Source organism: Esox lucius, chromosome 9 (genome assembly GCF_011004845.1).
Source record: "Esox lucius isolate fEsoLuc1 chromosome 9, fEsoLuc1.pri, whole genome shotgun sequence".
Classification (NCBI taxonomy): domain Eukaryota; kingdom Metazoa; phylum Chordata; class Actinopteri; order Esociformes; family Esocidae; genus Esox; species Esox lucius.
Genome location: NC_047577.1, coordinates 14855126 through 14878798, shown reverse-complemented (window position 1 = coordinate 14878798; position 23673 = coordinate 14855126). Strand labels below are relative to the sequence as shown.

Below are 23673 nucleotides of genomic sequence, written 5' to 3'. Positions count from 1 at the left end.
CCGGTTTTAGCCAGTGGTTTCCGATCTCGTAACATGCAAACCAGAAGGGGGAGCAACATTTCTGCTCTTTGGACACCTCTGGCGGCGTACTTGATGTATACATTCTGCAATTTGTGACTTGAGAATTTGTTCTAAGTTTATCCCGTTGAATGTGTTAAAAATCTATTTAACATTCACTGCATTCAATCAACAGGCAAGTAGTGGAGTAAAACAAATAAGACTGATATACTCATTTAAATTTTTATTGAAACATGGCATCTGAAAATAAAAATTGAATAAAACATTTTTATTTAACCCATCTAAGACAATGACACCTGTGTGCCATTTTAGCAAAAGCAGCCTTCTTCACCATTATCTCCTGTGCAGAATGTCTCTTATAGCTTGTAATATATTAAAATGAGAGATAGCAAACAAAAAGACAACAGATCAAAGATTGAGACTAGAAATACAGTACATGGACCCAACATTTAATATTCCCACTCCCGCCTATGTGCAAAGGCAAAAACATATGCATTTCATCTAAACCACTACCAGATCGACATTATTCAGCAGGACATATCCATTCACTGTTCTTTATTAGTCAGGAAAAACCAATAGGCCTAACATAAAAATAAGATCCCCCAATGCAAAGCATGTGTGCGTTTTAAGGCTATTATACTCATTCAGTGGCTCTAGTTTTATACCGGGGTGAACAATAACAGAAAAGGGCAGCCAGTGAAACATTTTGTATTTGTGCCAACAAGTGGGGAAAATTTTTGGCTTAGTGCTTAAAACTGGTACAGATGAAAAACAAACCTACATCATGTACACCACTGAATTACTGCAAGAAAAATTAAGAAAAACAGGATTACACCAACTGCGAAACATAACTGCAGCAAATAAACAGCAAAACAAGATAGTGAAAGTTGGGTAAAGCAACCAGATAGCACCACAACAATACCAACTGGGTAGTTGGGGTCCTGGATGCAGATTGGCTGGAGAGACATTTAATCAAAAAAATTAACCACATGACCAAAAAAGAAAAATGTTCTAATAACATTGATAAACAATTTATAAATGCAATCAGGCAACTCGGGTTGCAGTACATTGCCAATACACCATGGCTAAAGTCAGGAATTAGAGGGTGAATAAAAACCGCCATTAGCCATGGTACATTATTAACAATATACCACACCAACAATGGGCTTATTGGTTAAACATACACCACAAACAGCAAACCAAGCTGAATTTGTCTGAATAATATAGAATATTGATAATGGCAGTGTATAAACATCTTGAGAATGCAAAATTCATAAGGAAAATATAATTTGGCCACCCATATAGGTTTTAGCGAAATAGTATTGACTTAGAATTTGTGAATTTGCCTAGCTACATATGAATATGGAAAATCTACTACAGAAAAAAATAATTGAACCTGAAGAAAATAGCTCAAATATTGAAAACAAATCTGAGCAGACATGGCTGACACTGTAACAGTCATAGCGATAGAGAATTGGCTCCATTTATGAAACGTCATTGTCCTGCTGTAATACTTAGCATTTCCAGAGTTGCCAACGTAACTGTTGGCTCCTCTGTAATGCTCACTCATGTGTGGGCTCGGATGTTTCACCGGTCATGTCTGTCTCCTCGTCGCTTTCCCCCATTCCTGTTCGATTGATGATGCGGCGCATGTTGGACGGCAAGTTGGTTGGCAGGTCCCCGCGCCTGTACATAACACCGTATATGTATTTTATTGTACAGAATCGCTGAACATTTCGTAACATTTCTCCCTGTTAAGCAGACCCCTCATGGAGCGTAGGTCCGGACTGCTGTTAACAATGAGGGAGGTGAGACATACCTGAGCTTGCTCTTCAAGGTGGTGACCTCACGGTTCATGGCGTCATGGGACTCCGTGGCATCCTCCAGCTCCCTCTGCAGCTTCCTGCGGTTGGCGTTGGCCCGTGTCACTTCCTCCTCTGCCTCCTCCAGCTGACGCTTCAGCTGGCGCATGCGAACGTTAGCCTTGTCCGCCTGTTGAGAACAGAGGCGTTTTGGTGCGTGCATCCATGTACCATATGCTAACGTAGTCACAAGTGTGTTTGGATGTGGTACAAATATGCACACAGGTCATTAATATGAAATTCTTCGGTCACACTCCACCTGGGAATACTGTAAAAGCAGGTAACTTACCTCCACTTTGAACTGCTCCGCATTGCGTCTCTCGTCATCCACCTGCAACAAGACTTCTTTCAGCTTCTTCTCTGTGCGCTTGACCAGCCTAGATGACTGCTGACGCTCCCTGATAACAGAAGTAGGTTAGTTATTGATGACAAAGGGACCCTTTCTCCCTACCTACCTCCCAACTCCATCAGAGGATATACAGTACATGGAAGAACAACTGGAGATGGCACTATGGAAAAGGGGTCATTACTTTGACTCAATGTCCAGCTGCTCCTCCAGCTGCAGTATCTTGGCTTCCAGGGCTGTGATAGAGGCCTTGAACTTGGACTTGACGGCCCCCTCCAACTCTCCGAGCTTCAGCTTCATCTCCTTGTTCTGACGGTCCAGCTGGGCCCTTGCCCCCTCCAGCCGCTGGGCGGTACTTCGCTCCGCCGTCAGCTCGGTGGTCAGCTGTTCGGTCTATCGGTCCGAACAGAGAGAGAAGAGGTGTTGAGGAATGCCGTGACCTTAGTGTGACATGGTGTATTGATTTTTACACACTTTTTACATTTTTTAAACTTATAGACCCTAAAAAGTGATATTTTCTAAGTTACCTGCAGCGTGGTTCGCTTCAACCGGTCGTTGACCATTTCAGTGTTCAGCTGCTCCTCCTCCAGCTCTTCCTCCAGCTTAGCGATACGAGATTCCAGCCTCCTCTTCTCATCCACTGTCAAGGAGCTGAAGGAGGTATGTGTTGTGGTTGGGAGAAAGAGACACATTACAAGTAGTAGCACAAGTGCTAGAACAAGGACAAGTCTGATATAATGTGGGCGTCATACGTCTTTGTGGCATGGCTGTTAATTTCTTCCTGCAGTTCATCCCTCTCTGCCTGGGCCTGCCTCTTGGCTTTCTCAGCAGAAGCTAGCTCCTGTGAAAAATAGGGAAAAATGTCAGGAAACGCAAAAAACCCTAAACAAAACAAGAGACTGTAGAGGTGGAGGCAGAGTGGGACAACGTAAAACAAAGAATCAAATTGACCGTGACAGTCATACCTCCTGGAGATGGATTGCATCACCCTCCATGGTTTTGATTTTCTTCTCGTTCTCCTTGGCCATATTGAGGGCCTCGTCTCTTGAAAGACGCAGGTCGTCCAACTCTCTGATCTGATCTTTCATCTGAGCCTGGGAAGATATGCAAATAACTTCTATTAGGCCACAAAAAACAAAAATGGTGTAATTTGCTGAAAAGAGCTGGACTAAGATTCTAGTAAACTTTCTGAAACTCTTGAAGCATGCATGCATGCATGCATGCATGCATGCTTGTGCGCATGTGAGCATACCTGGAGTTTCTTCAACTGTTTAAGAGCCTCGTCACGACCTTTGTTGGCCATGTCTATGGCTGCCTCCAGGTCCTTTAGGTCCAGCTCCTGCTTCTTCTTGGCGGCCACGGCCAGGGCTCTCTGTCTCCGCTCATCCTCCAGCTCAGTCTCCATCTCACGCACCTGAGGGACAAGAGGAACAGCATTTTGTTAGTAGGACAGTGTATAAATGGCACTAAGTAGGGCATATCCTAATGAAAAGCAATGCTTTAAAACAAAGATATTTAGGGCCAGTTTCACAGACAAATTAAGCCTAGTCTAGAAAAAATAAAATAAGGCTCATTGGAGTTTTCTATTGAACTAGATTTTGAAGTCCTAGACTAGGCTTAATCCGTGTCTGCGAAAGCGGCTCTTAGTTTCTTGTAAGAGGCCATTTTTGTTTCAATTAGGTACCTAATGAACGTGATGGGAGGTCATGTTAAACATTGTTAAGGGCCTTCAGCCTACTGTACCTGTTTGACTAGCTGCTTTCTCCTCTCTTCACCCTGTTCATCTCTGGCCTGCAGGTCCCTGTCAAACTGGGCCTTCATGGCCTGCATGTTGACCTCCAGGCGGAGCTTGGCATCTTCTGTTGTCTGCAGCTCGTCCTCCAGTTCCTCCAGCTGGGTCCTCATCTCCTCCACCTGCTGATCCATGGCACGCTTGGCTTTCTCTAGCTCGTGGACCTATGAAGAGACAAAAAGGAGGAACTTTATAAAAAAAATTGTGGTGGTATTTGGAAAGGTTCTAGAAAGTCCATATAAACAGTGAAATTCAAGTCTTCAGGTCAAATTTCCTTAAAACTAGTTGTAGGAGACATATTGGTTTTGGGGAGGCTGCAAGAACCAACGAGTCAACAAGCCTAGAAATCAAGCCAGCTATAGAGTTCACCTATCCTTCCATCTTGAGATGTCCCAAAAAACAACACTGATCTTACACTCTTGCCGACATCATCCTTGGATGAGACCAGATCCTCCATCTCAGCCTTGAGAACTTTGTTGGCCCGGTCCAGTTCATCCTTAAGAGCGTGCATGGCCTCCAATTCACGGGTGAGAGTCAAGGCCTTGGTCTCCTTCTCCCTGGCCTCAGCCTCGGCCCGGTCCCTCTGCTCAGCATTCTTGCTGGAGATGGTCTTCTCCTCAGCCAGGAGCTAGTGCATGAACAAGTGAGGTCTTTTAGTAGACAGTCATTGGACATTCACCCAAGGGTCAGAAAATTGCATTTTGTTTCGATTAAGTGCTTGCGTCAAAGAACATGTGGTGGTTGATCTACACACCAGACCATAGCATGTTGACATTGTAAAGTGTTTTTCCATGTTAAGATCCAGCAAATAAGGTTATTTAACAAAGTCACCAAGGCTGCTGTAGTCCTTCAGGGCTGCCATGGTTGCAGTCTTGGACCATCCAAAACTGGATCGGGCCACCTATCGTCACCACCACCCACCCACTCACCTGGTCAAACTTCTTCTGCTTCTTCTCCAGATTGGAGACGATGGTCCTCTGATTGTCCAGGTCCACCATCATGTCGTCCAGCTCCTGCTGTAGGCGGGTCTTGGTCTTGTCCAGTTTGTCAAAAGCAGACGTCTTCTCCTCCAGCTGTTGGGTCACACCATCCAGCTCTCGCTGCAGGCGCTTCTTGGCCTCCTCCGCTCCCTCTAAGGCCTGGCCCTCCAGCTCCACCTTCTTCTTCATGTCTGTCACCTGGGGAAGTAGTTGGTAGAAAGGTGAACAGGGACAACATGATGTTGGGGAAAGGATGTGACATTTGAGCAGAATGTCTTACCGATACATGGCACTACCAACCTGAGACTGAAGGGCATAGAGCTGCTTCTCCAAGTTCTTCTTGGCCCCCTCCTCCTCCTCAAGAGTCTCTTTCAGGTTGCCCTTCTCATCTTCCATTTGACGCAGACGAGTGGACAAAGCAAGCTTCTGACGAGTCTCCTCCTGGAGCAGCCCCTGTAAGATCAAATCAAGGAAGAGGACGAAGGCCAGTTATTAAAACCCACTGAATGGTCCAACACGGTTGGAGAGGGTGTGCGGGTGTCCCCCCATACCTGTACATCCTGCAATTGAGACTCCACGGCTGAGAAGTCTTTGGCTGCCTTGATAGACTTGCCCTCCACTGCACTCAACATGCTGGTAACATTGTCCAGCTCCAGCTAGACACCAGACAACAAAAGAATGGATCTCAATCGCATTCATCCACCAAACCAAAAAGGGTTGATTGTTAAAACGAAAAGTGTTGTTCCCTCCACCACCCAGGCACTGATTTGCCTCTCCATCACACATTACTAGGTCCATCCATCCACCCAACCATACCTGCATCTTGGCCGTCTTGTTGGCCAGTTCCTGTCTTTGCTTCTCGCTCTCAGTGTGTTTGACTTGCAGCTCCTGGACTTGGGCCTCAGCCTTCTTCCTGCGGTGCTCAGAGTCATTCTTCCCCTGGGTCAGACTCTGCAGCTCGATGGCCAGCTCGTTCTTCTCGCTCTCCAGAGCCTGCTTGGCTTTCTCCATTGATACCTTGTTCTAAAAGAAGCAGATGCGGGGAAATGTGTTATACAGACAATTCTCCACAATATGAACATGGCCTCTTGCTCAGAAGTCAACCAATGCAAAAAAAGACTTATGAAATACAACCTAAAATACCAGCTATTAAAGCACGACCATAAAAATACTTCAAAAGTTATGCACTGACCCGTCAACCCAGCAGGCAATATTGAAAACAGGAAGAAGAAACATTATTATACAAGAGTAATACACTACTTTCAGCAATGCCTTCATTTGGACAGTGTGTAAAAGAGTGTCATGGGTATATTATAGGGGGAAGCGACTATATTCATATTTTTCCCTCTCCATTACCAGTTAAGTTTGGGATTGGAGGAAAGAATGAATGCTAGATTCGTACCTAGGAACAATAAGGTGATGGTGAGAGCTCTTACCCTCTTGGCCTGTTCCAACTGTTCGTTGAGCTCATCAAAGGCCTGGTTGTGCTTGTGCCTCATGTCGGCCACCTGCTGCTCGTGTAATTTGGCCTCGTCCTCCAGAACCTTCTTCAGCTGGTTGACCTCGGTCTCACGTTTGGTTCTGGACCATAGGAATGAGCGATTGAAAGGGGTGAACATAATGACAAATGGTTATAGAAATATTACTTGTAGTGTTATAGTAATAAGCCATTGGAATCAGTTACTAGTGGAGTCTAAATGTTGTTGTACATCGGTTCTCCAAGTACCTGAGCTCCTGCTGTGCTGCTGTAGAGTCCAGAGTGTCCTCCAGCTCTGTCTTCAGGGCCTCCAGTTCCTCCCCTAGGTCCCTGCGGTGTTTCTCAGCCTTGTTCCTGGCAGCCCTCTCCAGCTCCAGGTCCTCCTGCAGCTCGGACATCTGGGCCTCCAGCTCCCGGATCTTCTTCTGGGCAGTGTTCTTGGCGGCAGCCTCCTCCTCAATCCTGGAGGGTAATAAACATTTGGCAATCAAATGAATGAAAAAATAAAGTACCTTTGTTTTTAAAACGGCCCAATAGGCAACAGCTGATCACACTTTTTCAAAGGAAATGTAACTGAACAAAACCTAGTAGGTTCATGAAAAATGCACACCGTAACCATACATTTAATGTGGCAAGTGGCAGTCTTAAATGTGGCTTCATTTCTAATGTTAAACATATTTCAGACCCACCATCTATTGAAGTCACCCTTTCCCCTCACCTGGCCAGGGCAGCCAATAGTTCCTCCTCCTTCTTGGCAAGCTGGGCTTTGAGCTCAGCTATTTGGGCCTGCAGGTCAGCTAGCTGGTCATGGAGCTCAGAGGAGTCTCCCTCCAGCTTCCTGCGGTTCTTCTCCAGCTCCTGACGACCCTTTTCCTCTTTCCTCAGGCGGTCTGATGAAGGAAAACATGGTTGGTTCACAGTTTATAATAAAAATAAGGCATTGTGGTATATGGGCAATATACCACAGTTAGCACCTGAATCCAGACACTCCACTTTAGGTTGAGCCTAAGAACAGCCCTTATATTGCTATTGAGTCAGCCATCTTCCAAAAACCCAGAGCTGCCATATTGAGAAAGAAACCTTATTGTTCACCTTATGAACACAGGCGGTCTTCTTGAGTACACCTACCCTCCAGGTCAGTGATCATGGCCTCATGCTTGTTCTTGAGTTTCTGCAGGCTCTTGGACTTCTCCTCCTCTTCAGCCAGGTTACTGGTGAACTCAGCGACACGTTCCTCAAGCAGCTTCTTCTCCTGCAAGACAGTAAAAGGCCTAGAATGTTACACTGTCTGAACCACGAGAGCACAACCACATAGTTCATGTGGTTGAGGATAATACCTAGTTCCATGACAGATTAACAAACCCCATTTCCATCCATCAATGATTTTTCACCAACTTGAACACTACAAACCTTAATGAGTTTGTTGTTTTGGTCATCCAGTACCATCACATCCTCCTCAATCTTCTTCAGCTTGGCATCTGTGGTCATTTTCTCCAGCTGGAGCTTCTGCCTGGCTGCTTCCTCCTCATCAAGCTGCTGCTCCAGATCCTATGGACACAAAAGGACAGTTTTCATCCAGATTTCCCCTTCTGTCATTCTTCCAGTCCCTGGAAGTCCAGTTAATTACGAAAGTCCTTCCCGAAGATCACCATTGGACAGTGAAGTGAAGGAGAAAAAAGTTAATTGAGGTTTGTGTAAACAAACATTTGAGACATTGTTTCCTTTCGCATCAAGTATTTCCAAAGGTCCTATGACAGGTCACAACCACAAGGTTAGAGTCAGTTTCAAAGCTCTACCGTGATGTTCTGCTGCATCTTCTTCTTCTCCGTCTGAAGCTGGGTGACTCTCTCCTCCTCCTCCTCCACCCGGGCCTCCAGGTCATGGAGGATCTCCTCCAGCTCCTGCTTCCTGATGGCCAGCCGGGAACGCATCTCCTCCGCCTCGGCGCACAGCTCCGTCTCCGCCTGCAGTTGTTCCTGCAGGGCCTGCTTCTCTGAGACCAGCTGGGGGGGGGGGGGGGGGATTTGTTAGAACACCGAATAAACATGTTGAAATCCACAAACTGATTGCCTGACACGCCAATAAATCATGCTCGTTTTATTGTATTATGGAGTTACACGATAGAGAAGTTATTAACTCCGTCCACCAACAATTCATAGGACAAAATAAGAAATTAAACCTTAGGCTTAATCTGGATTAGGCTTAACCTGCTTGGGAAAAAAATTACCTCTACAAGACAAACAAAGACACTGAGTAGCAGTTCATAAATCACTGCGAGAGTAACAGTAATCACTTTACACTGAGGGCTAAGTAGCCTATAGAAATATACATTCCAGAAAGGACACTACCTGCTGCTGCTTGGCCTCAAACTCCTTGAGCTGTATCTCAGTCTGCTGCTGCCTCTCCTTGGTCTTGGCCAGCTCATCCTCCCTGGCCAGCATCTCCTCCTCCTGCCTGGTGACCTGGAGCAGAGGCTTCACCTGGGGAGAGCAGAACGCACGACTGAGGACTTGTCTAGGGGGTGACGCCAGGGGCGCACTTTGGGAGGATCCTGTGCTGGCGAGCGGCTGAACGGGCCAACTACCTTGGTGAAGAGTCGCCACCACTGCCAGTTTCTGAGTTTGAGGTAGGCGGCACAGTTCCTCTGGATCACCCGCATGGCAGTCAGCTGCTGCTGCCTTTTCATAAAGGCTCTGAGGACAAGGAAAAATGGCATTCACCTTCTAAATGAATTCTTACAAAATTGAGATTATTTAGATGAAGTAGTCCATCTACATTATCACAACATTTCATGTTAAACAGGGAACGCAGATTAACATACAGCCAAAAAAAACAATAGCCAAACCTATGCTCGTTCATCCTTTATATATAACGGTATCTTACTTGCGTGCCACGTATCCACGACACCAGGCCTGGAAGCTGATTATGAGATCCGTGATCTTCATGTCTCTTTCCTCCTCCAGGTGGGCCAAGACTCCTGCCCGGAAAAACACCTTACTCTGCCCGATGCGGTACAGATTGGAATCCAACTCCAGTGCCTTGATCTAGGACGATGATAATATGTGAATGTAATCACGAGTGTCAATGAGAATGTCGGAATAACGCTGAATACCGATGTATGGCGGTTTAGTCTGATTCCTCTTACCATGAGCACGCATGCTTGTTTCCCATCCATGAATCCTTTGGGGATGGCGTTAGGAGTGAGGATCTCGTATCTGGGATAACGGCATAAGCAGGGGACACACTGAAACATACTATATCCCCTGACACCACAGCAATTGCGTGACGGCAGTGAGTCAAGTCGGCCCAGAGTGATGATTAACAGCTAGGAGATTACAATAAAGAACACTTCTGGTTCCTGTCTCCACCGGTTACCTCTGCCTGAACTCCTGGAAGACGATGCGGTTGGGGAAGCCCTGTCTGCAGATACGGATCCCCTCCAGAACGCCGTTACACTTCAGCTGGTCCAGAACCAGGTGGGGCTCTAGCTTACCGGCCTGTCAGCGACAAAGTGACGAGTCAGGAATCAAAATGTGTTCCTCGTTTAGCACATTCATAATTTATGCCAAAACACAACACTCCTCCATCAATGGAATATCTGCCGTGCAGACAGTACCTTCTTCTCGTGGTTGGGGATGATGCAGCGGACGAAGTTGGGGTTGGTGTTCCTGAGGGTAGTCATGAGGTTGCTCAGCTGCTCCTTGTAGAGCTGGCCCACGGTGCGGAACATGCCCTTACGGACCTTTGCTGCTCCGTGCATGCCCCCATCGGACATGCCAGCAACCTTGTCAAGGCCGACAATACGGTCCACTGCCAGAAAAGACAGGAGAATGTAAGCATCAAGACCGTAGATGGCACATTTAAATAATTTTCTTTAGGTATGGTAGGCTTTCGACACCAAGGTATACGTTATTCACAAACACTAATTGTTTTGTTCAACAGCAGGGGACATCGCAATACCAAATCTGGTTACGGATTAGTCAACTGTCTAATCTCCCGTTGGGTCTCCCTTGAACTAACCGTCTTTCCAGAGCTCTGACACAAACTTGTCTGTGGACTGGTTTAGAAGTGTGGTCACGTTGTCGTTCAGTGGGTCCATGTTCTTCATCAGCCACTCATCTGCTTTGTACTCAACCTAGGTATTGGGGGGGGTGATCACAATGCTGACCTTTTAAGTAGAAGTGCTTTTAGCGATTGCAATCCTATTACATAATCATGAACCAGAGCAATCAGAAATCCAGATTGACACACTCCCTTCTTTTCCAGTGCATCCACATGAGTGGTGGTGACTAACCTTTCCAGCATAGTGGATGATGCAGAAATCTGATTCACCCTTGAGTTTCTTTGGCTTCTGGAACTTGGGGTGGGCACCCTGCTCTTGGACCAGCTTCTCCACAAAGCTCTTGTCAGTGGCCTTGGGGAACCAGCACTCCTCATCCAACAGAGCCAACACACCAGGGGGACTGGCCTGAGAACAGAAGTAAAGGGTACCGAAGAGTTTGATTCATGGTCAGTAACATGAAGACACTAATTCAGTGCATTTTGTGCTGGAAATAAATAATGCATTTTGCATAATGCATTTTATATAGCACTAAGGACCCAAAGACACTGCAAAATGAACATTGAACAGAAAAAAAAAAATACCAAGAGAAAAAATTTTTTTAGAGAATGGGATTGGGCTTGGATAGGTGTATGGCGATTTTGAACAGACTAGTTCAGGAAGATGGAGCTAGTCTCAGAGTCATGATGGTTTTGGGGATAGAGTTCCAAGGCCTAAGAGCAGCCCTGGAGAATGTCCTGTCGCCAAAGCCTTTGAGACATTTCAAACATGCTAACTTTACAAGTGTTATGGTAACAGTTTCGTGAGAAACCACTGACGCATTTGGTGAACGCAGCTCGGTACACAAACCAGAGCATGGAATGCTTACAAAAACATTAGTTCATGGTTGTCTAATTTGAACATAAATCATGAGCAAGGCACTCAACCCTAATTCACCATTGACAACTGCTGACCTGGGCCACAAGCCCACGCTCCAATGAGGTCTCGTTTTAGGACCCAGAGCCAAAGTAGTGCGTTCAAACGACAACATCTGGGCAATGTTCTTACATGCTTCTCAATGAGGTCGATGCAGGGCTGCAGGTCCAGGCCAAAGTCGATGAAGCTCCACTCGATGCCCTCCCTCTGGTACTCTTCCTGCTCCAGGACGAACATGGTGTGGTTGAACAGCTGCTGGAGCTTCTCGTTGGTGTAGTTGATGCACAGCTGCTCAAAGGAGTTCAGCTACAGGGGCGAGACAGGGAGAAAGACATTCAGTAAATACACTTTAGTGAGTTTTTAACTTGATGTTTATTTTAAAGAGATCGTTTGCAATTTTGGCAATGTCACCCAGCGAGTCATTGGGTCGTTTTTTAACCAGGGTAGTTACACAAGCCAAAAGGTAAAAATGGTTCAAAACCAATTTAATGCAAAAAGTAAAGAAAATTATATATAATACATTAACACTGACTTAGCTGATTACCTCTAGGAAAAATCGACTTGAAGATGGTAAAATGTCACACTTATGAAACCAACTTCATTTAAAAGCACTATCTTTAAGTCGATCTATGTATGCTGAAGTGTATGAGTCCATGCAATCACTGATCACATCTGTGCCAATTAATAAATGTTTATGTTCCACCCTCCTCATTTTACCTCAAAAATCTCAAAGCCAGCGATGTCCAGAATGCCGATGAAGGAGGCTCCCTGTCTTTTGGTCTTGTCCAGGGCCTTGTTGATCCTCATCACTAGCCAACGGAACATCCGCTCATAGGAGGCCTTGGCCAAGGCCTCCACCGCAAACTCAGCCTGTTCCTGGGTCTGGGCCTTCTGCACAAAGTCCCTGCCCACCTTGATCTTTGGGGACAGGATCGCCCTGGTGAAGTCGGTCACGTTCATGCCCAGCAAGTGGCACACCTTCTGGGCCGCTGGCGGATAAAAAGGAAAGGGTGAGCGAGGGGACTGCTTTGAAGTGGGAGGAAATTAAGTCTCACTAACAGTCTATTTGAAGGAGTAGAGGGTGCATATTAACATTTCATGCAATGAAAGTGTGTGTGTGTGTGTGTGTGTGTGTGTGTGTGTGTGTGTGCGCAAAAGAAACCCGGTATTTGGTACTGATCATTGGGGAACCTCATAATTACTGAAAAACAGATGCAAGAAGGGCACCTGTATCATCAGGCATGGATGCCTGGTCGGAGTTCCGCTCCTTTTTGAAGCTCATGTTGCCCAACTGCAGCACAGCTGACACAGTCTTCAGAAGACCTGACAGAGAGAGACAGAGAGACCAATCAACTATCCTTTCGGAATTCATTAGCTATGAATAGGAACTGCAGTGATACGGAAGAGGCCATTTGAACAATGTTGCATCACAATCCACTTTTTGACAGAGGGTGTTCACAGTACCTATGCGCTCATCCTCAGGGATGCTCATGATGTCGAAGGCGTCCATGGTCTCCGTAAACAGGTCACTGTCCTGCTGACCGGTGATGGTGACGTTCCCGTAGGTCAGGAAACGGTATTTCTTGTAGTCCTCCAGGCATAGTTCAGCTGGTCAGGGACAAAACGCATTAGAAGGCTCATTAGTAGAAAAATAGGTGCGTTAACTAATTTCACTGAATTTGTACAAATGCTCAACCCAGTGTCTAGAGGCCGAAGATGTTGAATGTTGTGAGTGTCAGCAGGACAACAACTCCAACCGACCACAACTCACAAGCACCCTTGAATGGTTTGAGATTAAAGCCTGGACTAAGTCGGAGTTGGATCTCAATCTAAACAATGTTTACTCTCCAGTACTGCTTATAATATTACTCTCGTAATAAGCACTAGTGGACAGTAAACATCATATTACTGGATATGATTGCATCAAAGTATCCTATTAGGAATAATTAAAGGGTCCGTATGTAGAATATTTGCATTGTAATCTCAAATTTTTGCATTGCAAACTCATTACTGACTCATTACATGACATCTTCAGTAATAATGGAATGATAGTGTTTCATAACATTCATTCAACCAGAAATGATCTTGGGTGCATACAATTTCTATTGGTCAACAGATGCAGCAGCAGCTTAAGTTGTCAAATAGAAAAGCTACACCCCTCCCTTTCCAAACAATGGCAGGCAGAGGCAAGCGCAATCCCTGCATTTTCCTGATTCTAAAGTTCTACACAGTTTACCCAATTCCTGTTCATGTGAAAACAAGCAATGAATTGTGCAGGGACTTTACATTTAAAATAGTTTTATAGAATACATTTCAAAATGAAAAAGTATAGGGGGTGTGCTAAAAAGTGTCGAGTTGGCTTGAATGCAAACAGCTGTTGCTGCAATTCAGCTTCCACAAGGCGGAATTAGATTCTTTCCTTTAAGAAAAATAAATGTGTTTGTTGCCAACTTACAGCGCATTTTTGCCCCAGCTCCGGAGAGCAGATAATAAAAGATATGGAAGGCCCTTTCCTCTTTCGCCTGTCGGATGGCTCTTGATTTCTCCAGCAGATCTGGCAAGACGATTCATTAAGGAAATAAGCACCAGACAAAACAATAGGTTCCTCAGTGGCATGGGATTACCCAATCAAATGGCTAGAAGACCACATAGAACTAGAAGGACTCATGGACTGAAAGGATACAAGTTTCAATGTTCGCTCCCACAATGTATCCATTGACATCAAAATTGATGCGGATAAACTTTCCCTAGAAAGAGAGGATGGGCATTTAAAATCACTCGGCGGCCGTGGTAGAATACAGTTACAGTTCACTGGTGTCTTGTCCAGAAACAGTACCACAAAATTGTATCAAGACACTTAAGGTCCTTACAAATCTGGAGGAGTTGTCATTCTTGACCGTCTTGGCATTTCCAAAAGCCTCTAGGATGGGGTTAGCCTGTAAAAGCTGTTTCTCTAGCTCCCCCTAGTGATGAAACAAATACATTTGCACAGGTAAACAATTCTTTACATAATAATGGCTGCCATAGTAGGATGTCAGATTGAATGCTCATGTTGAGTCAATCATTAATTCATTCAACGTTCTGCATCTACATCATTCATTGCTCTAGGCATTGAACTTAATCTCAGTGAAAAGCAATGGGAGCACCTGCTTGACTCCATGTGTCAAATACAGCCTTGTCACACGCATAAGAGCACACATTTCCTTATATCAGTGTATATCGCAGACCCAATTAGCAGGTGTAAAGCTGTAAGCATAAAATAAGCAAGACCCAGAAAGATAAACTACCAGTATAACAACAAGAGCATGACCGTAGGGAAGGTGTCATTTCCACCCACCCCCCCCCCCCCCCCCAAAAAACACAAGATTAAATATTCCACATTCCGACACACCAGACCTGTTGCCCGAGAACAAACAAGCCTAGTCAAGCAGGCACGCACGCTAAAAGAGAAAGTTAGAGCCAGAGAGGAGAGTCACAGATACCCCAAAACAGGGTGACTTGTAGAACAGGTTGCATGAACCAAATCCCATTCTTGACCAACCAGATCGGGTGGACAAAAGCCGGGGGAGGGGCTTTGCTGAAGGGTAAACACCTGCCGTCTACATGCAACTTAAAATCGGATTCTAGTAGAAGCGTCGCTGGTGCTTCATCTGCTTTCCTATGCAGTCATTTGAAATGAGGCGGTACACTTCAGCCTGAATGTCTAAGGCTTTTGGTACAACACGACACTCCAATGCATGGCTAAATGAGTCCCTTCACCTACACATTATCCCCGCCACACCGTTGGCAAACAGAAAGACTGCAGTTAGTAGAGCATGAACGTAAAGGCAGGGGAAGTGAGATGTCAAGAGACTGAGATGAAAGGACGAGGTTAACTCACATGTGCCAATGATACACCCTAGGATTGGGAATGACAGAGGGAGGAGAGAGTAACACAAGTTATAGTCCACTGTAACGTCACAAATACAGTGTGGCTCAGCTATACCAAGTAGTAATATAATAAAATACAAACAGAAACTCATTGTCAGTTGGATGCAGTCAATCACAATTCATTAAAACGGAGCCAATTCAAAACTGTCCACATCCGATGGAGAATGCTGACAGGCATCACCGCTTAAATGTCTGCTCTTTCAAACAAAAACAAAAAAAGGCCAAAACTGGTCCTAGGTAAGGACTACATGGACTACTGAAATGCAGAGGCAAAACGGGCAGGTCCGGACCTGAAACAGGAATGTTTGGAATATAAAAGTAAAGGGAGACGAGATACAGAGGAGAGGGAGAAAAGGCCGCTAGAGGAGGGGAATGGGGGAGAAAGAGGAGGCTAGTGTACTGGACTGACCTGCTCCTTCTTGGACTTAAAGGACGAGGCAACGTGTGCCAAATACTGTATCACTTTCTTGGTGTTTTCAGTCTTTCCGGCTCCGGACTCCCCTCTGAGGAAGATACGGAAGAAACAAAAAGACATCACATCAGGAGGAAGCATTTAAATAAAAACAAAAAAAGATAGAGAATGCAGAAGTTGGAGTGAAAACAGGAACAGAAATGTAAAAGATTAACCTGATTGGCACAAAGCAAGCTTGAACATAACACAGGCAATAGAATGACAAATGGCTTACGTGCAAAGGATGGACTGATCCTCACGGTCTGAAACAGAACACAGAAAAGACATGAAAGGAGCCCAGCTCGAACACATGAAATAAACCCAGCTCGAACGAAGAGGACTGTCGGACTTCAGAGTTAAAAATAGCAAATCAAATGAACACAGGCTCGCAAAGTGCAGATCCCATGTGCGGCTCAAGTGATTGCAGCTCGCGTTGCCCATGAGGCGCCCATGGTCGCATCTTTGGGCACTCACCCTGCATCATACTCCGGTAGGCGTTGTCGGTGATGGCGTAGATGTGTGGGGGCAACTCGTGCCTCTTCTTGCCCTTGTACATCTCAATGATGTTCTCCGAATAGATGGGCAGGTTCTTGTAGGGGTTGATCACCACACAGAACAGCCCGGAGTAGGTCTGAAAGGCACAGGAGGGGGGGGACACTTTCAGTGCATTCCGGCGTCTTAACCGGACATCCGGACGGCGTTCGCGGGAAACGCGCGGCAAAAACACTTACGTAGATGAGGCCGGAGTAGTAGCGGTCCTTCAGGTTGTGCAGCACCGACGCCTCGTTCAGGCAGGTGAGCTCGGCCATGTCCTCCACCTTGTTGAACTTGGGAGGGTTCATCTTCTGGATGTCATCCTTGTTCACCTTGACCTTCTTGCCGGTGTCAGCCAGCTCCACCAAACACTCTTCGCCCTGTTCCTCTTTGACGGAGCCGGCCACGAACCCAAGTGTCTCAGAAGGGACCCATACCAGCTTCTTGGAGCTCCAGTCGGCCTGGTCCAGGGGATTGGCGATTTTACCGCCATCCTTGTAGAGGAACTTGTCCGCTTCTGACATGGTGGCTGGAAATAAATGAGAACCGTAAGAGCAGGTCAGAGATGGGACAGACAAATATAGTCCGTCCAAATAAAAAGAACATTGTGGACGAAGGCTGGAGTTCGGAAAATGGGACAAGATTCATGGACGTTTTCCCCCTTGTTCTCTCCCCTGTATAGCAACATATCTGCTTCAGAGATAACGAAATAATGGTCAAGGACAACAGGACAGGAGACTTGTAAACAACTGGAGATCACCTAACCAACAGTAACATATGTATGTAAACACCTCATTTCAGCACAAAAACAGAACAAGGCAGGCAGTGTTTAGTTACAGTTCAGTCCTCTCAAAGGAATATAAGGGATGACGTACTTGGATAAAACAAAGTTGGAGCAAAACTATGATCGTTTTCCAAAACTCATGAAAATCTTTTAGTTCTCAGGTCATCTGCACTGAATGGATCTGACGTTGACCAATCAATAATCATTTCAGAGCCCTTTGACATGTTGAGAACAATGAACATGAGTCCTAGAGTCTACCTTTTCAGATCAAACATGCAATTCGAATTAAGTAAAATCTCATGCTGAAGTAAACATGACATCAAGCATGCCCTTCCCAGGAACATTTCCATTTTCCCCCACACAATTTGCATGAACACCCAGACAATTTCGAAGAGGAAAAACAGACTTTTCTATACTTGTGCGAGCTATGTTTGGACAAAGTTGTTTTGTCAATCAAAATGAATTCCTCTAACACTAACCCCAGAACTCTAACCTATTACAAGGAAGCACTGAGGATCTACAAGCTGGTTCCTCTTGACACATAACCATTACAGTCTTGCGGTCAATAGCCACATCTGTTTTGAAAGATATCAGACTGGCAGTCCTAGGTATTAAGAGGCAAAAAAGACTGCTATAGCAAAGCTCACCATGGAAACTAGACCAGTCTAAACTGGTTGTGAGCACACGTCACTGGAGTTGCACTCAGACAGACGCACCTATTCAATGTGACCTCTGACCCCTACAAGCTGACTTGCCGACATCTAGGCATTGCCCTGGGTGCTGACACGTCGCTCCCCATTTCTCCATCACTTCATTACATACTTCAATATCTTTACTTGACCCCCACTGTCTCCCCTTGTTTCCCAGGTCATCTTATCTTCCAAACAGGACTCCTTAGCCTACTGCAGGGAATTCCACACATTCCCAAAACTTTCTCAATTCTTATCGTCCCGAAAGAGAAATCTCCTACTACTGCTGCTTGATGGCTTTGCTCGAGGAATTCTTCAAAATGACCCTGAACAGTTGGCTTTCCCAGTAATGTGTTAAGACGACACAGACGAATATGGCATGAAACAGGAATGGTGTTTCCTACAGACTTTGTCGAATAGGAAACACTTTTCTTTCATTTTCGGTTTCACATCTTGACACGGCGTGCCCTTCTGAATGTACCCCAGTTGTCTTGTGTTAAAGAACATTGCCTTCGGGATGTATAAAAAGATGTGAAGAAGAAGAAGAAACATGAGTGTGCCCTCCCTTCCTGTGAGGAGCAGAAAACAGCCAGGGAGGAATGCAAGGAGCAAGTTAAGACAGATGCATCATTAACCACAGTTACACCAACCGACCACACCTTAAGAACAGATGCAATGATTCTTTACAAATACATTCACCCGGGCTAAATTAGTTCATACGCAGATGGATCCACATGTTAACCTAATACCCCTCTGTCCAAGGCCCTGCTTGCATAAAGCAACTCAAGGAAATCTCAGCGATGATCTCGGATAAAGTGCCACCTGTACATAATCTTATTAATTATGAACAAATGGCTGATCCTAGATCAGCACTCCCAGACTCGGAGGCGCTTTAAGAATACAGGCTCAGGTATTCTAGGTCAATTTCTATTTCTATCGACGTGCGTGTGCATGTGGGCGCACGCGCGTTCCCATGAGCTCACCGCCACGAGAGCATGTTGATACATTCGAAACTCCGTGATAACATCACCGTAGGACGGATGTGTGTCCAGTCCAGGCCAACATGGCCTGGACTGGACAGCCACCATTACAATTCTAATGTCACACACACAGAAGTTGTGTCCAGACCTCCAAGCATACAGTTCCTGGTCCTGACCTGCTTTTCTCTGCAAAATAGCGCAGCTTCTGGAATAAGTCACCCAACACTGCCCGGGGCAACACCACTAAAGAACGGGCATGTACAGCTTGTCCACCATGTAACCCTCCTTTGGGGAAGAGGCTAAAACAACTAAGGGAAGGAGGGGTAAGAAGGAGGGATGAAAGAGAAGTGGACAAAAGAAAGAGGGATGAAAGGGAGAAAGACAGGGATGTGAAAAATAAAAGACAAGATCAAGGGATGAGAGGGAGGGATAAAGAGATAACATCCAGGGAGGTGTCGTGTGTCTGCAGGTTCATTATGGGCTCAGACTGGATGCTCTGATTAAAGGTAGACCGAGAGGAACCACAGTGGGGCGTGTCTGTCCGGGCTGGTTGCTGGAAGCCTGGCAAAGGGGACTAACTGAACTGGCGCAAAACCTACGCTGACCACACGGCTTAGTCAGGAAGGCTGGCAGACCCCGCGTGCTCGCCCTTGTGCTGCCTCACCAACACCTTGTTCGGATTAAAATGGTTAGCAGTGAGTGACGAGGAGTTGGCACAAACAGATCCAGGATCAGGCCACACACACACGGTTACTGAATTTAAAGTTGACGTGGTTCTACAGCAGTGGAGTGCAAGTCATGGGCCAACATCCACAGGAAGTTGCATAGAATGTTGCGTTGATAGTATGAATTTCCTGAAGGTCCCATTGCCCAACAGAAGGCCAGTGACTGACTCACATCTAATGGCCCTTATTGTCATTCCTTGATAAGGCATAAATGATTAAGCCATTACAGGGTGGGATGCCCAACGACTTCCAAGAAACCTTTCAACATTTGAACCCCAACCTGGACCTGATGTGCAGATATTATTGACTTTGGATCGGACATCTGCAACATGGACCACGCCGGGTCGTTGAAGTCAATAGGTGTCCAAAGTGTGAACTGAAAAGTCATATCAGTAAGCCCATTTGACACACCAGGCATGCTTACATTCACAGTTGGTTCCAATATTCCAGGCACACACTGATGCACAGCTAAAGTTAAAAAAGCCATTTCGAATATTGTTTGGAGCCCCATCTGATGTGGTCACTGGCTCATGTCTAGGTCAGCCATGTACAGACCTGTCCCTACACAGCGCGTTTCAACACCTCTACCTACTCATGTGTGTTCTTGGCCGTCGTTCAATCCAGGCATTAGCCAGTCTTCCCCTGCCTTTTCCACAGGCAAAACACATGGTGTCACTGATCCATCTGCAGAAGGCCGCAGCCCAACTACAGGCTTCATTACTCTCGACTGACCAAACAGTATTTGAGCTTTTAAAATGACGGGGGGAGACATGTCCTGGGGAATGTTTCTACATAAGTGAATATACATGACCCGAGACGAGCAGCGCGACTTCCATCACAATTACATTTCACTGGGTTCAAGAAACGACTCGATTGTTGAGTTCTACAAAGATAGCCCTTGAATGAGATGCCGGAATGATTATTATCAGTAGCCTTATCAGCTAACAAGAGCCACACCCCAGGTGGCATGAAAACTTGACTGCCAGCTAAAACTGGACAACCAGTATTTCAGATTCCAAAACCATTAAAATGAACGTGAATGCAAATTGTGTGTCCTGAGGGCATGTCCAGATCAGGGTGTGTGTGCAATTTGTGCTGTTGCCAGAACTTGCCCAATACATACAGTCTCTGAACTGCCACTAGCTCAAGTCACTTTGCCTGCCTCACAAAAGGAGTCCAATTTAAAGAAGACTAAGCTAACAACAATGAAGTTGTTCGAAATGTAGAGTGCACTATATGGTGAAAGGTTGTGGTTCCACAGTCCTATACTTTCCCCATCAGAATGTAGGTATTACGTCCGGTGGGACGTTGAAAGTTGTCATTAGTTGCATGTCAATAATGTTGAAATAATCACTGCACAATTGGCCTGACTTTGCAGATACTACTATAATTATTCTGTGGGCGAGGCCTAGCCTACTCAAATTGTTAAAAAGCAATTAATCTAGCCCAAATGGGGACGGGATAAGAGAAATTAATGTGAAATGGGTGGCAAGAATGTGTACCTCATTACCAACTCCCAAACCTATCAATTCTTTTTACACTCTACTTTTTCACTGGAACTCCTAGTTACTGACACATACTGCTTAATGTGGCCCTTCGTTTTTACCTACTACGTCCACACCCGCAGTTGTGACAATACAAATTCAAAACCGATATTTCCCCTGAAGCAGCGTACCGCGGCTGCTGCCGGTCGCATCACTTTTATGGGCATCTTGTCTATGGACAATAGCGAAAACAACAAAATGCAAACGAGCACAACCGAACAAAAACGGAACTTGTCCTGTTTTCCACGACTTCAAAGTACTTACAAATGTATTATTAGAAGAAGGCTCATCCCACGAGGATTAGCGGGATGAAGACACAGTTAACCTGGATAAAACTTACCTGCTGCTTGGTTGCAGGCAGTACGGAGTGAATTCGGTTGCTCTATCCGTGTCCGTGTTTGCAAAGACAACTTCTCCACCAGACAGCGACGTCAAGAATTACCGCTGGAGATTCTTCCCTTCTTAATTATCTCCTATCTCCTTTTCTGCTGCGTCTGTTCTGCCCTACCCTGTCATGCGGTTTGGGCGTGGCTGAAAGAGGGGGAAAGAGAGCCTTAACTTATCTTAGCTTTAATACGCCCACTTATCTTTCACAGGTAGGTATTTACTCCGCCCCCTCCAGGTAACATCCTACAACAGCTCAAGAAGTGGGCTGGGATTTAGAAGGATAATTGCTCATATTGATTAGGTTAAGTGAATATACATCACTCTATTGTCAATTGCTTAGAAAGATAAACTATCAATACTTAGCTACATTGCATTGTGAAAGATCCCCACCAATTTATATCTTTAGACTTTACCCAGGCCACTAAATATTGCCATCCCTTGTTTATGAAGTTACTGCTGAATGATAAGGCTTTGGAATGTAGGGGGTCGTAACAGAAAATGTGATCATCAGGTCTGAGAAATAGAGAGTCTACGTGTGTTTTAACGTGTCTGTTGCAAGTTTAGTTCCAAAACCAGGAAGTGTCTTGTTGTTTACGTTGCGTTGACACGTATCAATAACATCTCAGAGGTTTATTGATATATTTGCTACCCATCCCCGATGTGTCATGCCTGAGACCAGCTCTTTGCCGTGGTATATTGGCCATATACCACACCCTCTCGTATTACTATGACAAACCTGTGTGTGTCTGTTGTGGAGGAATGCAGGAGTCTTGTCTGTACCTGCTCCTCCTGTGATGAAGGGGTACGGCTGTGGGACTAACAGAGTAGCCTCTTTTATCTGTGAGGAAGCCAGGTCCAGAAAGGCTAAATCCACAGCCCCTCCAAACATGGACAGGCATGGTGTATGTCGATTAAATGACACTGTCACAATCTGGTATTTTCCAATGGATGTCAAAATTATTCAACCCCTTGAACGTTTCTGCATTTTGTTGTTACGTTTACATCAAAAATGTATTTAATTAGTTTTAGCCACTGATCAGCATAAAGAAGCTCCATAATGTAAAAGGGAAAAATAAAATGTGCTAAATATTTTCTTTGTTACAAAGATAAAACAGACAATCATTGATTGCTTAAGTATTCACCCCCTTTAGTCAATAATTGGAAGAGGCATCTATAATAAAGGTACCATCTTCTTTGCAAAATTGCTCAAACTCTGTCAAGTTGCATGGGTACCTTTGGTGACAGCAATTTTCGATTTCCAAATACTCTCTGTTGGACTTAGGTCAGGGCTTTGACTGGGTCACTCCAAGACATTTACTTTTTTGTTCATAAACCAATCCATGTTTGGGTTCACTATCCTGTTTGAAGGTGAATCTTCTGTCAAGTACCAATGTCTCTTGCAGACTTTTTTCTTGAATGTCTCTGTACATTGCTGCATCCGTTTTGCCCCTCTGTCACCACAAGCTTCCTAGGCCCAGGTGCGGAGAAGTGTCCCCATAGCATGATTCTGCCACTGTTACAGGTCCCAGGTGATGAGGCCTTTTATGGTTGTCACACCACCACCATGGGATGGTGTTCTAAGGAGGATGTGCAGTGTTAGGCTTCAGGCAGACATAGCGCTTAGTGCTGAGGCTGAATAGCTCTTTTATGGTTTCACAGCCGAGATCTAATGCAAGTCGTTGTATTTTTGCCACGCTCCCATAACAGCCACTTTTGTGAAAGCACCTGGGCTATTGTTGCAATATGCACAGTGTCTCCCTGCTTAGCCGTGGGTTACGGTAGCTTCTTTAGATTTTCCGTCCGCCTTTTGGTGACCTCTGTTACTAGTTTAGATTTTCCGTCCGCCTTTTGGTGACCTCTGTTACTAGTTTAGATTTTTCAGTTAGGAATTGTTGAACAAAGGCATTCATTACTATGTATTCTTCATCCCCTGGCTTGATAAAAAAAAAAACAGCAACAATTTAGACATTGCACAATATAACAATGTTTTAGTACCATTCTTGTCTTAATCAGTGTGATTGGCACTAGCAAAGATATTAGAATTGGACAATATCGCTGGCACAGTCTCAACGTATAAGGCCAACTAATTTGCTTATATTCCTCACAAAAAAGAGAAAATGCCACTAGGTTAGGTGAGAGGTCAGCGTGTGTGTAAGAGGTCGAAATCCAGAGATGATTGACAAGTCTTCCACTACCCGT

At 45.3% G+C, this 23673-nt stretch overlaps 1 protein-coding gene across 3 annotated transcripts; it reads right to left on the bottom strand.

The window, feature by feature from the left end:
• Positions 1–226: 226 nt before the first annotated feature.
• Positions 227–21623, bottom strand: LOC105012288 (myosin-9). Of its 3 annotated transcripts, XM_010873007.4 has the most exons (41): positions 21428–21623; positions 16563–16894; positions 16306–16462; positions 16067–16094; positions 15790–15883; positions 15331–15348; positions 14321–14413; positions 14134–14197; positions 13906–14004; positions 12915–13058; positions 12678–12773; positions 12168–12439; positions 11583–11756; positions 10770–10943; positions 10496–10610; positions 10092–10285; positions 9851–9972; positions 9621–9690; positions 9359–9519; positions 9060–9168; positions 8824–8955; positions 8272–8478; positions 7886–8023; positions 7604–7727; positions 7194–7365; positions 6725–6937; positions 6435–6579; positions 5815–6021; positions 5550–5654; positions 5299–5451; positions 4948–5196; positions 4434–4646; positions 3970–4182; positions 3479–3640; positions 3192–3320; positions 2979–3067; positions 2754–2877; positions 2411–2619; positions 2170–2278; positions 1838–2010; positions 1581–1704 (listed from the first exon to the last, which is right to left on the bottom strand). In XM_010873007.4, the coding sequence occupies exons 2-41, from the start codon at positions 16887–16889 to the stop codon at positions 1581–1583; spliced, it is 5901 nt and encodes a 1966-aa protein (XP_010871309.1). In that variant the 5' UTR covers positions 16890–16894; positions 21428–21623. The 3 variants fall into 3 exon arrangements, with proteins under 3 accessions (XP_034150007.1, XP_010871309.1, XP_010871310.1); XM_034294116.1 differs by lacking the exon at positions 21428–21623 and having other exon boundaries at positions 227–1704; positions 16563–16889; XM_010873008.4 differs by lacking the exon at positions 15331–15348.
• Positions 21624–23673: the final 2050 nt, after the last annotated feature.

Coding starts and splice junctions, on each gene's coding strand:
- LOC105012288 (XM_010873007.4), bottom strand. CDS start 16,889: ATGTCAGAAGCGGACAAGTTCCTCTACAAGGATGGCGGTAAAATCGCC. Junction 14,005..14,133: donor GGGAGCGAACATTGAAACTT/GTATCCTTTCAG, acceptor TCGTCTTGCCAG/ATCTGCTGGAGAAATCAAGA. Junction 3,068..3,191: donor ATGCAATCCATCTCCAGGAG/GTATGACTGTCA, acceptor TATTTTTCACAG/GAGCTAGCTTCTGCTGAGAA.